The sequence below is a fragment of the Triturus cristatus genome, chromosome 9, assembly GCF_964204655.1.
Source record: "Triturus cristatus chromosome 9, aTriCri1.1, whole genome shotgun sequence".
In the NCBI taxonomy this organism is placed as follows: Eukaryota; Metazoa; Chordata; class Amphibia; order Caudata; family Salamandridae; genus Triturus; species Triturus cristatus.
Window position 1 is genome coordinate 363371294 of NC_140592.1, and position 18007 is coordinate 363389300.

Genomic DNA, 18007 nt, shown 5'->3' on the forward strand with positions numbered 1-18007 from the left:
CGTCGCCATCTTGACTCCAGACCCTGTAGCCGCCATCAGGGCAATTGAATCAGAAGCTGAGAGGTTTGGTCAGTTCTCTGGGTATAGTTTGAACACAACTAAAACACAGATAGTCAAAAATCAGTGGGTAATGTGTAACGATGTAAGAGTGACAAATACGGCAACTTATCTAGGGGTGCAAATGACGGCAGAAGTAAGTAAAATTGTGGAAAAAAATATGGATCCCTTGATAACTCAAATGAAAAAAGATTTAGAAAGAATGAACAATTTACACTTGTCGCTAGTTGGTTGCACAAATATTATCAAAATGATGATTTTACCCAAATTTTTGTATGTATTCAGGGCTGTACCATTGTTGATTGAAGCCAGCTGGTTTAATTGCATAGAGGCTATATGTAATAGGTTTATATGGGCCCAAGGTAAAACCCGGAGAGCTTATAGGTACATGACACTCCCTAGAGAAAAAGGGGGATGGGGGGCACCAGATTTTCGCTTATATTATATGGCCTCTGTGCTGCAATATATTCAAGGTCTTATTGGTGGAAGCCCTTACGATGTTAGAATGCAGAAAATGTCTACAGATGTGTATGCTGTCGCCTTAGGGGTAAATGCTGAGAACTGCTTTTTGAAATGTATTGATTATAGCTATTTCAAGAGGACTAAGTTTAAAACCGTTAAAGCGGCAGTTACGACATGGAATGCATTCTTGAAGAGGGTAAAACTTGGGAGGTATAACAGATATGTCTTATTAAGTAACAATAGGTCACTCCCCAAGGAAATTTTTGGAGATCATACTATGGCAGAGTGGGCACTAAAGGGGGTTACGCAAATTGGAGATTTATATACACAAGATGGCTTTATGCAATTTTCAGAGTTGAGAGGAAAATACGGCTTAGATAATAGGGGATTTTTCAAATATCTACAGGTTAGAAGTTTCCTTAATAATAAAGTTGGGGGCCCGGCAGGTTTTAATAAAATGGAAATAATGGAGAAAATAAAACTGTTGGGGGATTGTACCATCAAGTCCTTTTATGCAGCATTGGTGAAAGACAAGCAGGATGATTTAGTTAAATTTAGTAAAAAATGGGAAGATAAATTGGGTATTGATACTAGACTTTTTTATGATTCTTTGAATTTTGGATCTTCGATATTATGTGCGGCCCCGCTGCAGTCGCAGCATTATAAAACATTGTACTCTTTGTACTTTACTCCTGCAAAGATTGCAAAATGGGGAGGGAATCAAGGAATCAATTGTCCCAGATGTAATGAGCTGGAAGCAGATAGCGTACACATCTTTGCTACATGTCCACAACTAAGAACTCTGATTAGGGAAATTGAGGGTTTTTTGGCGAACTCACTGGATATTGAGATATCTCTTACACCAGTTTGGATTATGTTAGGGGTGAGCGATGACGAGCAGACTCAATATGCTGAATTCCTTTTTGTAGTAATGGCTGTCTATAGACTAACAATAGCTAGGGCATGGTTAGATAAAAGCCCTCCGAAAATGCAATGTTGGCTGGCAAATATCCTATATGCATATAATATAGAGGAAAAAATTTTTGCCCGAAAGGGGAGGAGTGGAAGACGTTTGGGGAGAAGAATTTGGGAGCCATTAGGTAAATGGAAAGAGAGACAAAGAAGGAATAGCTAGGGGGAGGGGTAGGTAGTTGCCTTTACTTTGATGTTGAGTTTTTGTTTTCTTTTCACTGATTTTGGACTTTGCTCACTAATTATAGCTGATTTGTATAAATGTGTACATTGTGATCGGTCAGATTTATTGTATAATTTATTTGTTAGTATTTAAGGCTTGTGATATAGGTAATGCTGATAATCCATTGTTGTAATGAAGAAAAATAAAAAAATCTTATAAATAAAAAAAAAAAAAAAAGGAAAGTTCTGGAATCTGCGTGGATCCAGAAATGTCCACCCACCCCGCGTCCCCCAAAGTCTTCCGAGAAAAATGGTACCTCACCTGTGTCGGTCAGCCTAGTGCCCACGACAGGAAACGGTGCAAAACGTAATGTGGTCACACCTCAATTTCGCAGTGAAAAATGACCCTTTTTTGGCAAAGTGACTAGCTGTACTTTTTGCACCCTAGCTCTGCTGACATTTAGGGAAACCTAGCAAACCTATACATTTTTGAAAACTAGACAGCCAGGGGAATCCAGTATGGGGTGACTTGACTGCCTCCCACCAGGTTCTGTTACCCAGAATCCCTTGCAAACCTAAACAATTGGCAAAAAAAACACAGTTTCCCCACATTTCTGTGGTGGAAAGCTCTGGAATCCGCGTGGATCCAAAAATTTCCACCCAACCCGCATTCCCCAAAGTCTTCCAAGAAAAATGGTACCTCACTTGTGTGGGTTGGCCAAGTGCTCGCGACAGGAAACGGCGCAAAACGCAACGTGGACACATCTCAGTTTTGCAGTGAAAAATTACCGTTTTTTGACAAAGTGCCTAGCTGTAGTTTTTGAACCATAGCTCTGCCGGCACCTAGGGAAACCTAGTAAACCTATACATTTTTGAAAACTAGACACCCAGGGGAATCCAGGATGGGGTGACCTGACTGCCTCTCACCAGGTTCTCTTACCCAGAATCCCTAAAATTGAGGTTTGCAGGGGATTCTGGGTAAGGAAACGTTGGGGGATCCACGCAAGCGATACCTCCCTGGAATCCCCCGGGTGTCTAGTTTTCAGAAATGTGTAGGTTTGGTAGGTTTCCCTAGGTGGCCGCCGAGCACCGGGACAAAAACCCAGGGTACCCCCTTTTCAAAACCAGGTCGTTTTGTGATAGGCAGATTTGATGTCGCCTCACTACATTTTGGGCCCTTGCCTGTCGCTGGTACTTGTGCCTCCCACACGTGTGATGCTCCGTTTTTATCGGGAGACCCGGGGGAATGCTAGGTGGCAGGAAATTTGTGTCAGTCCGGTGATGCCACAACTTTCCCACACAAAAATGTGTGGAAAAAGTGATTTTTTCAGCTAAAATTGAGGTTTGCAGGGGTTTCTGGGTAAGGAAACGTTGGGGGATCCACGCAAGCCATACCTCCCTGGACTCCCCCGGGTGTCTTGTTTTAAAAAATATATGGGTTTGGTAGGTTTCCTTAGATGCCCACCAAGCCCAGGGACAAAAAGTCATGGGACCCCCCTTGCAAATTCATATAAACAACAAGGATCTGGCACAGCAAAGCACTCTTTGATTAAGCTAGGATTGGGAAGAGGAAAGATATTATTATCATTAACCTCACTCCCCTGATTAATATCTTGGTATGACCCAATCCAGCGTGCCTATTTCAAAAAATTAAGAAAAGACAGACATAGTCAAGAGAGTGAACAGTCAGTACTAAAAGAAATTTAATTAACACATACCACCATCTTCCACTATGTGTATGTGAAAAAATGTGTAAGAAAAGAGAAAGTATCTCACGTGCGCACCACCAGAGGAGCTACTGGCAGGTTCTCACCAGCTTGCCCACGTTTGTTTCATCATTGATAACTTTCTCAAAACAAAAATGATGTGTCCAGTGAAGAGGAAAGGAAAAATAAAGAAACTAATGTCCCCCGTGAAGCAGAAAAGACCAAGAAGGTCTCAAGAGAGTAAAAAAAGGGGAAATGGACTGACAGGTGTTATTCTCCTTTATTCCAACCTGAAAGTCTATCCCAAGTATAAAAACACAGCATGTTGTGAACCTTTTTAATTACGGCCAACATGTTTCATTGCCATAATCTTTTGTGGCAAATTCATCAGGGCTAACGAGGTCACCAGTCACCTCCCTGGACAAACAACATCAAAAAATAGACTGACAGACACAAAGAAAAGAAAGAGGTTCAGTTTAAAAGGGGGATATACCCATCTATAGGCTCACTTGAAAGAGAATGAACTCATTACGGTAAAGGTAAAAAATACTCTTGTAGCATCATCCAATATTTACCTAATGGGAGCTATGGGCCCACATACCAGCTCCCACCAAGTCAAGTGAATTGTATCGTCTACAGTTTTCTTCCCCTATGAAAGCACTTGCGTTGCTAGTGCTTGCATCTGTGGAAAAATGTACGACAACGATTACCAACCCACCCCGAGTTTAGCACATGTGCTGATATATTCAGTCTTGTGTCAACAAGGTGGACCTACGTAGGGACCACTCCCGAGTGTTCTAGATGGTCTCCCAACGATATAGTCTCACAAGCCCATGAATATTGCACATTAATCAGATTTATCATCTTTCACATTCTCAATAAACGTGAAACTGAAGACACTGTACTACACTTCAACTCTAACATTTATGACGCTCAGCCGATCATGCGTACACCACTCATTTTATATGTACGCGTACCCAACTGGTTTTCAGATCAACCTAGCATACTAAATCATGTCCCACAATTATCTTATGGAAAGTAGCTTCAACACCTAAAAAAGAAGGACACCCTCCCCGTTCCGTAGCTGGCATCACATCTCTAATGTTCAATCTAAAATATCGTGTTCCTTCGACATTCTATATTAAACGAGCTGGACCTAACATCGTGCGTACTTTCTCTGATTCTTGTTTCCCTTGCAAAACCAGGTTGTTTTGGGATAGGTAATTTTGATATCTCCTCAATAGGTTTTGGGCCCTTGCCTGTCGCGGGCACTAGGCCTACCCATGTAAGTGAGGTAACATTTTTCTCGGAAGACTTTGGGGAACGCGGGGTGGGTGGAATTTTGTAGACCCACGCAGATTCCAGAACTTTCCACCAGAGAAATGTGAGGAAAATGTGTTTTTTTGGGACAAATATTTAGGTTTGCAAGGTATTCTGGGTAACAGAACCTGGTGAGAGCCAGTCAAGTCACCCTATCCTGGATTCCCCTGGGTGTCTAGTTTTCAAAAATGTATAGGTTTGCTAGGTTTCCCTAGGTGCCAGCAGAGCTAGGGTTCAAAATCTACAGGTAGGCACATTGCTAAAAAAAGGTCTGAGCCTAGTGGGCTTTCTGCCACCCTGGGGGGGGGGAATCGGGGGAGGGGGGTTCGTACCGATATGCCCCCAAAGGGAGCAGAAAGACTGTGGCTATTTTTTTGGGGGGTGGGGGCATTGATATGACCATTTTTGGCAGCCCCCACGCATAAAAAAAGCCTGCGTACTCGCTGGTGCCTGGTGGGCTTTCTGCCCCCCCAGGGGGCAGATCAGTGGCCACTGCCATCATCTGCCCACCCGGAGGGCAGAAACACTGGAAATTCTCTGGGGGTGGGGTGGGGGTATTGTCATGCCCATTTTGGGCAGCTTCTGCCCCTACACTAATAAAACAAAAAAATCCATGTTTTCTAGTGGGCATTCTGCGCCTCCCCGGGGGGCCTGATTGGGGGCTACAGCTCCCATCTGCCTCCCGGGGGGCAGAAAGTCTGTCATTTTTTGGGGAGGGGGAGTTGGGGCATTGGCGTGCCCGTTTCGAGTAGCCCACACCCTAAAAACAATTGCTAAAAAAAAAAATCCCTGGTGGATAGTGGGCTTTCTGCCCCTCTGGGGGGGCAGATTGGGGGCTGCTGCCCCCAGAAAGGCTGTAATGGTGGCGGGGGGTGGGGGCATTGGCATGCCCATTTTGGGCAGCCCCCACCGTAAAACAAAATTGTGCAAAATAAAATCCCTGGCATTGAGTGGGTTTTCTGCTCCCCTGGGGGAGCAGATTGGGGGCTACTGCCCCATCTGCCCCCCAGGGGGGGCAGAAAGGCTGTAATGGTGGCGGGGGTGGGGGCATTGGCGTACCAATTTTGGGCAGCCACCACCGTAAATAAAATTGCGTGAAAAAAATCCCTGGCTTCAAGTGGGCTTTCCGCCCCCCCGAAGGGGCAGATTAGGGGCCAATACCCCATCTGCTCCCAAGGGGGGGCAGAAAGACTGTAATAATTGTGGGGGGGTGGGGGCATGGGCATGCCCGTTTTGGGCAGCCCCCACCCTTTTTTATAATTTCTAAAAAAAATCCCTGGTGTCTAGTGGGCTTTTTGCCCCCCGAAGGGGCAGATTAGGGGCCAACGCCCCATATGCTCACCAGGGGGGGCAGAAGGACTTGTGTCATTGTGGGAGGGGTGGGGGCATGAGCATGCCCGTTTTGGGCATCCCCCACCCTTATTTTTATTTCCCAAAAATTCCCTGGTGTCTAGTGGGCTTTTTGCCCCCCCGGGGGGGGTAGATTGGGGGCTACTGCCCCCATCTGTCCCCCAGGGGGGGCAAAATGACTAAATGATGCCAAAATTATTTCGGGGGAGCAAAGGCCTTTGCCCAAGGGGCCGCTCCCCCCTCCCTGGTGTCTAGTGGGTGGATCCCTGCTTGGGGATCGCCCTCCTGTGGCGATCCCCAAGCAGGGATCCACTGAGGAGGGGTACCATTGGAAAGGGGAGATTCTCCCCTTTCCAACGATACCTCTCCCGTCTTTCTACGTGCTCAGGGGGCTGAGAAAGCCCCCTGAGCACGTAGAAAGTGAAACTGAAATGAGCCTCTTGGCTCATTTCAGTTTCGGTTTCACTGAAATGATGTCGGCTCGACGTGCGCGCCGATCGTCATTACAGAGAAACCAGGGTGGGGCCTCGGGAGCTGGGGAAGCTCTTCCCCAGCTCCCGAGGCTATTTCAGCAAGAAAGGCAATCCCTCTGGTGCCCGCACCAGAGGGATTGCCATTGCATGTTTCATGACGAGCTGGACTCGTCATGAGCACACAAGCACTGTGTGCATGACGAGTCCAGCTCGTCATGAGCATGCAAGGGGTTAAAGTTGGAAGCAGCTGTATTACTCTTAATGATCAATCTGCAAAATGTTATATGGTATTGAATATTACATTCTTGTCCTTTTGGAATTGTTTATGAATTATTATCCCGTCTTCCCATTCACATCAGCTACCCCCTCACTCTCCGCTCATGGACACCCTCATAAAGCACTTGTGTTGTAAAACGCTTATGGGGGGTTAGCCCATATGTAACCCTTAAGTATACCTTAAATTATATTATACACTTTTGCCAGTCATTAAAAGAAGAGTACTTACTGCACATGCAGAGTTTTCTGCTCCTTAGGTCCACATATATTTGTCAACATGGATAGCTTACATTCGTGGAGAATATTTTTCTGCGGTTAATGCCAGGCATAAATATGCAGTGACAGTGGTAAAGTAACACAGCCAGCGTTGCTAGAACTGAAAAATGTACCTTTCCATAAGGGTATTATGCAAGCCTTTTTGTGGAGCTGAGTCATGTAAGATTGAGTAGAACATGTTAGCATTCAAATCAAGAATCCTACTAAACAAATTATATTAATTTATTTTCTTTATTTTTTTAGATTCCAAATTTCATTTTAATGTTACTGTTTTTACAAGGCACTGCACTTAAAAGCAGGGTCTGAGGTTATGGTTAGATGAGAGGAAAGGATTCAGCTTTGAGGTTCAGTCATCATTTAGTTTGCATCTCGTCTCCTTGCAAGAAAAAACAGGTGTGTGTCAATCTCTTTTTGGCTTATCTGGTAAGCAAGGAAGGTACTGGGGATAGGAATTCTATAGCTGCTAATCACACACCTGGGCAGATATTCAAATTTACTGTCTATACTTCCCTGGTTGTAAGGGCAGTTTTGGGAAGATGAGCAGAGGGATGTGAATAGTTAACAGAGGTGGAAACATGTGGGCTTGTCTCTGATCTTACATTTGAAATGCTTTCAGTGCTCTAAGAAGAAGGCTTGAAACTCCCAGCTTCGCTTGTTAGGAAGCCACTGCAGAGGCATTGGAGAATGTCTGTCTTTTTAGATCGACTTGGTCTATATAGAGCTGAAAAGTGAAAACAAGATGGCCGCGCCCATGAGCAACCACATGGGTAAGTTGGCGAGCTGCGACCACGCAGAAAATACTGCGAACGGGCGGGAAAAAAACTTCTGCATCTTCGCGATATTTCCACGTGTTTGCGGAGATTTTTTTACATTTTCGCTATAATTTGCGAAAGTGAATTTCGCAAATTCCGCCCACCCCTAGTTGAGATGGCATGTGTTTAACCGAGTGCTCTTGTAGAAGATCGTCTTCCATTATGGTGGACCAGTTAAGGATTCTCTGGTCTTCTGCAGAGCGGCTAGTGATTGTCTATGGCCAATGCTTGGAAGTTTTATTTATGGCGTGTGACTGGAGATTGAATTTCTAATTCTCCTGAGGCTTGAGCCGGGAGAAGAGCAGAACGATTACGGAAGGCAAGCTATACTTTGCGTATTTTGCACAAACTTACTGTTTTTAAACTTGTTTTATGCACTACAGGTTTTAATATTCACTGGGCATCGTATTTTAACTATTTTAGAGTTTCAGAGTTTAAGCGGGGGCATTGAAGTACATTGGAGCGAGTGACAGGAAAGGCCGCCATCTTGGTAGTAACATAGGTCAGCGGACCAGGCGCCCGGATTCGCGCTTAAAACGCAAGCTGGCGTGAGCGCGCCGCTGGTGCGCCGAAGGCGTACCAAAGGCGCACCTAAGACAAGCCCGTCTGCGCCCATTCGCGCCCGCTCAGCGCCCAGCGCCAGGGACCCTGGATGTTTCAGTACAGGATCTCGGCCTGTTCTCAGGTATGACAGTGCAATGTTGCTAAAGTTGAGAGGGACCTTCAATACTAAGAACTGCCCTTGTATACTCCCTAATACCCTACCGTTAGTTGCTCCTGAGACCTGTTCTGGTTGTGGATCCAGTTTACCTAGGTTCCAAAACCTATCGATCTCTAATAAGAAGGAGAAGAGGAGATGGGCTGGAATTAAGGAGATTTGTTCTATGAAATGCATCCTGGTTAATGTGAGGTCTCTAGTCAAGCACAGTTTAGAATGTGCCAGACTTATTGAGGACCATGAGGTTAAGGTGGCCTTCATTACGGAAACCTGGACAGATGCCGCTTCAGGGCCGGACATTGTGAAGGCCACCCCCCGGAATTTTTATGCCATACACTGGATAGGCCGATAAGGAAAGGCGGAGGTTTGGCAGTGATTTATCATCATTCTATCAAGGCAGCCTTCCAGCCAATTCCTATCGATACCTGTGAGGCACTATTTTTCAATCTTACCCTTACCCATCATCACTCCTTCAAGGGGTGTCTATTATATAGGCCGCCTGGAGCTAGGAATGCTTTCCTAACTTCCCTGGGTACCCTACTGGAAGAAGGGACGCTCACAGAGGCCTTTACAATCATGGGAGATTTTAACTTTCACTTAGAATTGACAGATGAAACGGACACTATGGCTCTGAATGACCTGCTGCTGACTGTAGACCTGAGGCAGCAGGTAGTAGGTGCCACGCACAGGGGAGGGCATACCCTGGACGGGATCTTTTCCTATCAACATAATCTCCATTTCCGGGGCATCCTCCCCTTGGTATGGTCAGACCACTCCGCAGTCCAATTTGAGATTCTGCTGCCGGAGTCATATAGGTAAAGCACAGGTCCTAAGGAGTGTATTAGAATAAGAGCCTGGAACAAGGTGGATGGAACCACCTTTAATGAACTGTTATGTTCCTCTGCAACGCAACTGTGTTCCGAAGTGGAAGAGGCCTGTCAAAGTTATACAGGCTGGCTGCAGTAGGCCTGTGATAGATTAGCTCCAAGTAAAGTCTTGCGTCCCACGAGAACACACCCCTCCGCCCCCTGGTATTCGGAAGAGCTCAGGAACCAAAAGCTTATTTGTAAGCAGTTTGAAAGAAGTTGGAGAAGTAATTATAAGGAAATTGAGAAAAAAGCTTACAAAGCAAGCCTGTTGTCCTGTAAACAGGCAATTGTGGCAGCTAAACAGAATTATTTTGCAGCACAGATCACGGAATCTAAAAATTCAGTCAAAGAACTATTTAAGACGGTGGCCACGTTGGCTTCGCCCAAGCCAGTGGCAGTCCAGCCCAGCCTAGTGCTTTGTGAGGAACTGGCTAAATTCTTCCTATCCAAGGTGGAAGCTATTTACACGGTATTTAGTAGTATAAGCACTGGTAACAGAGACGGGACTAGGGAGATTACCACATCAAAGGGGGCTTACTGCCCGGTATTTGATACATTTTTGCCAGTATTTCCTTGTGACATCCAAAAGATCCTCTTGGAAGTTAAGTCGAGATCTCCTTTTGATCCCTGCCCTGCCAAGGTGGCTAAACTGGCCCCGGGTCCAATAGCGGATTCTTTAACGGCAATATTTAATTCAATGTTTGAATCTGGACAACTTAGTCTCTTTTTGGATGAGACTCAAGTGCTTGACCCCACCCAATATGGCTTTAGGCCAGGACACAGCACGGAGTCTGCACTTTTCAAGGCCATGGAAGAGACCAGGGAAGCGGTGGATCATAGAGGGAGGGCGGCATTGATTTTGTTGGACTTGTCCGCGGCCTTCGATATGGTTCACCACTCGATACTGCTGAGCCGCTTAAATGCGTCTGGTATTAGCGGAAAGCTTGGGATCTTTTAAGATCCTTCCTGGTGGACAGAAAACAAACTGTGGCCCTGGGGGACTTCCAGTCTAAACCCTTTACATTACCTTGTGGGGTCCCTCAAGGATCCTCACTCAGCCCAACTCTTTTTAACATTTATGTTAGGGCATTGGCCCCAGTTATAGACGCCTTCAGTTTTGGCCTCACGTCCTATGTGGATGATACACAAATTGTGGTATCTCTGACACCAGAGGGAGAGGCTGGTACGGAAGGACGTTTTCGGGAGTGCATGCTAGCAGTGGGCAGTTGGATGGCCAAGAACTGCCTTAAGCTGAATTCGGACAAAACGGAGGTGATATTGTTTGGCAATAGTATGGATTTTTGGACTCCCTCCTGGAGGCCCGACTCAATGGGCACTCTCCCCGTCCCAACTAGAAAGGTAAAAAACCTGGGCATAATTCTTGACGATAGACTGACTTTAGGGCCTCAAGTGAATGCGGTAGTATCTAAAACCATCTATATCATCAAAATGTTGAGGAAAGTGCTGCCCTCGCTGCCCAGGGATAGTAGACAAACGGTAGTCAGGGCTCTTGTGATGGCCAGATTGGACTATTGCAATGGACTTTATCTCAATGTACAACAAAGAGCGCTAAATAAACTGCAAATACTGCAGAATGCGGCAGTTTGACTGCTTACAGGCTCCTCAAGATTTTCCTCAATCTCTAAGGAGAGGAAAGCTTTACATTGGCTTCCAGTTAAAAGCCGAATAAGATTCAAGGCTCTTTGTCTAGCATTTAAGGCTTTACACGGCATGGGCCCAGATTTTTTAAAGCTGAGACTTCGATGGTATGTCCCAGGGAGATCCCTGCGGTCCAAAGAAGCCAAGTTGGCTGGGGTGCCACTCATAAAGAAAGCCCGTTGGGGGGGAAAAAGCTTTATCTATGGCGCAGCAAAAGCATGGAATGAATTGCCCCTCTATCTCAAGACCATCACTGACCTCTTGTCATTTCGTAAAGAATTAAAGACCTGGCTCTTCTCTAAAGAGTAAAGCGTCCTTTCCACTCTTCAGCAGCCAGTAGTCTCAGAGGAATTAGTTAGCGCCAGGACACCCCCGGGTATTTGTCACGCTCTACAAATGTCATTAACATAACATAACATCAGTGGTGTGACCCCAGATGTGGTTGCTAGTGTAGTAAGGGTGCAAACATGGCCAGTTGGCTTTGTACTCCTAATGATGGGTTGTTATGCCCACTCTTGAGAACCTTGAGTTGATCATTCAAAGCCTACATCTCCATGGATGCTGAGCCACAACTTTTTACGTTACAACAAACAAATGATGGACGGAATGCTGACAATGCATACATTCTCCCCCAGTCAAGAGATCTGGGTTAAATCCATCGTTCTTTTGCCCACTACACCACCCCATGGCCATATGCAAATCAGTCTTGACCCTGTGCCTCATGGGAACAGTCCAGCCCGAACTGCCAAGCCATGTCTTCCCTGGACCGGAATCAAGCATCCTAGGACCGGTTTCTGGCTATCAGCCGTCATCAGCCAGGATAGCTTGACTCCAGTGGCGTAGTGAGCACGGGACCCACGTCTGGGAATACCCATCCCACTTAGGGCGTAAAGCGTTACAACAAACAAATGATGGACGGAATGCTGACAATGCAGACATTCTCCCCCAGTCAAGAGATCTGGGTTAAATCCATTGTTCTTTTGCCCACTACACCACCCCAGTTTAGACATGGCCTTTGCCCACTACACCACCCCAGTTTAGACATGGCCTTTGCCCACTACACCACCCCAGTTTAGACATGGCCTTTGCCCACTACACCACCCCAGTTTAGACATGGCCTTTGCCCACTACACCACCCCAGTTTAGACATGGCCTTTGCCCACTACACCACCCCAGTTTAGCTTGCCTGCGATGCTCATGCCTCAGCTAACCATTCATCCTTCCAAATACTTTCCTTACTCAAGGCTCTGCGTGGCATCCTCCTTGAGATACTATGCTTCGCCTCCCTTTCTAAGATGACAAAAGATACGATGAGTAACAAGACCGTTTTTGGATAGGTTCTCCTTAGTAAATCTCACTTCCGATTAAAGATCATTAAACATGAATTGGCCTCATTTGTTAGATGACTCTCGTGAGGTTTCTTTTAATTGGGTGTTACAGATGGCCATGTTCCCGCCAAAACTGGAAAGGGGATGAGGATCAGGGTTGGAGGCAAAGTTGATAGCAATAAGTTTTCAAAGCTGCCAGATGCAACATGAGCCAGAGATGAAAATATTGTATGTTGTTCTCTTCGATGTTTAAGACAAGTTGGTTGTTCAAATTTTTGATTGGTTCTATCCTTGATCCCACGTGAAAATGTAAAAATAAAAAAATAAATCCTACATTTCCCATTGCTTATCCTGCAGACACCCAACTTTTCCAGAAGCGAACTACCCTATTTAAGCAAAAAAAAATTTTTTTCACTCTTAAAGGCCAATATATGCCACATGATTGCCAAATGCCCCACCTTCTTCAAATTCTAGGCAGATATCTCTTTTGAACTGTTACTTTCCTAATTAGGGTAAGTGATGCACTAAACAATATTTTTAAAAAACACTTATTTCAGTTGCAAGAGGCTTCTATTTCCCCACTGGGAGACGCCCAGCGGCTACACCAGTCTGCGGAAACCTGGACCTTAATATAAATTGCAGTGAGATTCCAGTATAAAACTTTTAAGGAACCAATCTTTTCACTTCATCGTACTTTATATTTCTGAAAGGTCACTCTCCAATAAGATGTCTCACTGTTTATTGATTCTTTCTTGAGGAACTTTAAGGAATTTTATGGTGGTCCTGGAGAGATTCGTGCAGTGAATGCTTCTAGGAGATTTTCGCGTTTGCAAGCGCAAACATTGTCCACCCAAATTCCTCTACAGTCTGCTCTGGTCCATTTTTCAGACTCCCTTGCCCACCTTGCTGTCTGCCTAGACCCCCCATTGCAAAGTTCCACATAAACATGTTGCGTTCCTTGGTCGGATAAATTCAAGGATGAGATTGATTGGCTTTTTTCTGAAATGGATCAATGATGCAGTGAAGCGCGGTGAGTGGATGGATGAACATGTGTAAAAGTTCTACAGTGAGCAAAAGTTTTTTTTTAACGTTCTGAGATGGAAAGTAACCGAAACATTACACGTAACACTTTATAAACTCCTAATTTGATCAAATCTACATTAATAAACAAATGTGAATACAGAGCCTTTAGATTGTGTGGCAAATCACTGCCCCCCATCCCACTCCAGTCTGTATACTTTTCCATAGAATGCACTGGGCAGAGCACTTATTTTTAGACCCTTCCCTTCGGTAAGGTCAGTTTCAGATGGAACAGTTCCAGTATTATTTGCACGCACCTCATTTCAGGGTCTCAAAGGGCACCGACAATGACCTCTGGGCTTCAGTATACAACTCCGCGGCTGCCACTGTTATTCCTTGGTAACACAAGCAGCATTTTGCTGCCATTGCGGGTATTTTGTTTCTAATATCAGGACTAGAGCAGATCTATGCTGCCAAATAATGTAAAGAAACACAGAGTTAGCTATAACTCCCAGCGGTATATTTTTCTCTTATTTCATGCACTGGCTGGTTTTTCTGTCATTCAGCCTTCCAGGAAGTGCTTCCGCTGGAATGCATGAGGGACTATTTTGTATTCGAAAAGTGCCCTTCACTATCACACTGTTTGTCATACATAAAAATATATAACCATAAGGACATCTTTCAAGAAAAAAAGTTAAATTACTACTCAGGAAAATAATTCTGCCCTAGGTCCTTCGACCTCTTCCTGCTGAGCCCACCTGGACCCGTCATCTTCTCGCATGGCTCGCTTGTTATATTAATGTTATGTTATGTTAATTTATTTTTATAATGCGCACAGCTACCCATAAAGGGTTTCCCAGTGCAGAGCTAGAAGGACACTCTAAGAAGAAATCATAACGGAATAAAATATGTTATTGATTAAATAGCCAAGTTGTTAGTTATCTGTCCCATCATAAAGGCGATTCCGCCCTCTCAGAGATTCCGTCATATTATGTTCCTTTCTCGACTAAATATATGTTGATTGTATATGTCTCTGTTCTTTAACAACTGTAAAGCGCTCTGATACCCCCACAGGTCTTGTTCACGCTATATGTAACCTTCAAAATAAATATATACATTATTTAGAGACAGCTTCAGGGAAGTAGAAATGAGCTGTGGCTAGCTGATGATGGCTAAAACTATCTCTGAAACCTCTCTTATTTAGAAATTTGACAGTGTGTAGAAACTTGACCATTTCCCAATGGCCAGTGTCTCTTAAAGCTTGGTAGTGTGGAACTGCATCATGCATACTCTGATATACAGTGATGCCGGTGGCACTCATTGACCTGAGCGATCATATTCTTAACTCTTCCATACCTTTATTTTTCATAGAAGGAATGAGACAGCTTCACAGTTTGGGCCCAGACTCTTCACCTTCACCTTCCATATGTGTGGCTTTAGGGTCAAGAGTATAGGGTTTCCTAGTGAAAGCAATGTAAAGTTTTCAATAACTGGTAAGAACTTAAGAGTCTCGGCATTTGGTATACAAGCAGGTCCACATAATACATTGCCCCTGCTGCACCCAGTGCTTAATTTGAGCCGAGGCTTTACGGTGCTAAGCACTGGCACTTAATCGGTTTCTGGTGCTCGGCACCAGCACCTAATTGTGAACACCATACTTGGAACAGTCCACCACATGGTGGCGCTGCTCATCTAATTTAGAGATGAGCAGAACAATGGTAGTTTAGGAATACAATATACTTTAAAATTGCTAATTCCTGCCTCCCCAGCCATTCCTTTAGCTTTGGGGACCTGGAATAATCTGATCTGTCGCAGGTACATGTGAGAGAGATGGTTAGTAGTTGTTTCGGCAGCGATGACAGGGGCGATGGGTGGTGCAAGCTGCAGTGGCCTCCTGGTCAGAGCCCTGGCACTTAATATTTTACAAATTAAGCACTGGCTGCACCACGTCTGTGCACACCCAAGCATCTCCTTCCCACAAACACACATATCACTGTGCCTTTTTACCTCTGGGTGCAGACTGCTCACCTCTGCCACCTTATAGCGCGTGGCCAAAGCCTGAGGTCAGAAGTCGGCTGCCAGAGCCCAGCCTAAGAGACTAATCGCCAAATAAATCCCTTGAAGGCACCCTTCTACCTGTTCATTCATATTTGCCCGAGCCCTCAAGGGTATATTGGGTTGTCCACTGTATTTACTTCACTAAGAGACAGTGCAGCACATAGTGTCTCAACCTTCCTGACTGGTGTCTTGGATCACCACCCCTCATCTCTAGCATTGTGTACGTTAGACTTGAGGAATGAATTGCAATATATTTTACGTTTAAAAACGAAAGAACTTCAAAATGCAGACTCTTAGGGGTATATTTACAAGCCCCAAACGGCACTAGAGTGTCAATTTTTCTGACAGTCCTATGGCGTTGCTCTCGGCCTAGTATTTACAGGGTGGCCTTAAGCCACTTAACGTGGCTTAAGGCCACCTTGTAAAAATGCCCCTTACCGCAGCAGTCTGCTGCGGCAAAGGGGCAGGCAACAGGCGTCGATGTGGGTGTTCCGCCGCAACACCCATTGCTTTTTGACTTTGCCCCATATTTACAATGTATGGGGCAGCGCCAAAAATAAGACAAGGAAATACCTAGTCTTAAACGGGCAATACGCGGAAAAATGTTTTATTTCTCCTAGTATTTTGCTCTTTCCATGTGTGCTGAATTCTGCAGCACTCATAGAAACAGCAAATTGCCTGCAAAGATTGTTTATGTGCAGGAAGGTGTCCCTTTCTGCACATCAACAATACCCCCTGCTGCACAGGCACCCTTGCAACATGGCGCAAGGGTGCCTGCACTGGCGCTAGCCAGCTTTTTTAGTGCCAGTGCTAGGAGAAATCCAGGAGTGTGCTGTATTTTGGTAAATACTGCGCATCCCTGCGTTTAAAAAATGTTGGTGCGCAGCTTTAGCAATTTTGGAGTAACACGGTGCGCCGACATTTTTTTGTAAATATCTTCCCAGTGTGCTATATCAGGGTTCAGTGACTTCTTTTTACAAATGGATTCCTTGTATTTCAATCTTAAAGTGTTTACGACGAGCCGCTCCCAGAGAATTAGGGGCTATCCAAAAGTGGGGGATTGTTTCAGAAAAACAAAATACTTATGGCCCTAACACCCTGGAATTTTTTCTCTCGCAGCACTTGGGGATCATATGTGGTTTTTCCAGGTCAGGGCTGCCAGGCTATTTCCTGGCGGAACCATTACAGGAAAAAAGTACGTAACAAGGACTTATAGGGATGTCTTACCGATGTCACGTGACCAGCAGCCCTCTGGCAAACGAGCTATTGGTCAAATATTCCTTGTGACAGAGCCATATAAGGCTTAAGCCTCCACTGTTGAAGACCTGATACTTTGTCCAACACTAAATGAGGGGGGTCAAATCATGAGTTTGGAAGTGCCAGAGCCCCTGTGGTCTTATTGGAGGTATAAAATGTGGCATCTTTTAATCTGCTTTTCTTCTATAAATCTTAACTGAAGGAATATCACATTGACACACACAACATTTCAAGCCATCTTGACCCCTCAGATTGGGAGTGCACATCCTTTCAAACAGTTTGCTATAGTGTATTCTTAACATTTTAAGGTACACATCCAAAGATGTACAGTTAGAAGTAGAGGGCAGCTCCCTCTGATAGCAATCCAGCTAATGTTGCTGTTTTCTCAGCTTCATTCCCATTCTTCAGTCTTCAGGGAACTTAACAGTGATATTTCTCTCTAACGTAAGTCCTAGGTGTGTGTGTGCTCATGAACCAGGGCTTGGCAGTGATGTACTTTTTTTCCAGTATTAATGTTCACTCTCTCTTGTTTTTGTTCCCCTCTAGGAAAGCGATATTGAGTACTATGACTCCAAAGCGGACACAGAATTTGTAAGTGGATTTCTTTTGCTTTGAAGTGTACATAATTCCTGTTTGACTTTAAAAGACTATTGTAGGATTTACCAATATGAAGATGTATTTGCTGCTTTGCTGAAATGTTCTAGCATCCTCACAAAGGCCATTAAAGCATTGTCAGGACCCACAATAAAGGATTGATGGCAGAGACCAATCAGAAGAAGAGGGTGTGGTAATTAAAGATGCAAGGTAGCCAGTAGTATATTTAATCACTTGGTAGGAGCCTCATGTTACAGGTAAAGATGACAGTAAGGCGGTACCACCACGAGCAGTATCCTTGCTGCTCAGCCCTCGCACTCAACTGACACTCTCTCAAACCATGCAAACATCAGCATTTTAATAACCTCACAGTCACTCTGGCTGAGCAGCAGGGGGCATAACACTAAAGGGAGAATGCATGGCAAAGAACTGAAGATACCACAGAGGGCCTGAACAGGCCGATAGTCAGTGCCTACCATCTTTCTAGCCTGAAGCTCCTAATGCCTGGAACCTTGAATACGGATGGCAGGGCCTGAGGTGGTAAAAAGGGCTGACTCATTACCCCTTCCACCCAGAAAGAGTTCCAGAATGGAGGCCGGACACATGGAAACTTAAGGTCACCTGTGCATCCAGCAGTA

The 18007-nt window shown here is 45.0% G+C and overlaps 1 protein-coding gene across 1 annotated transcript in view; it reads left to right on the forward strand.

Moving 5' to 3' along the window:
- Positions 1-18007, forward strand: part of CACNA2D2 (calcium voltage-gated channel auxiliary subunit alpha2delta 2) — a 1194468-nt gene that overhangs the window by 486229 nt on the left and 690232 nt on the right. Inside the window, exon 4 of the mRNA XM_085627677.1 lies at positions 17322-17366. Coding sequence (XP_085483803.1) covers positions 17322-17366 — 45 coding nt within the window. The remainder of the gene's footprint in view (positions 1-17321; positions 17367-18007) is intronic.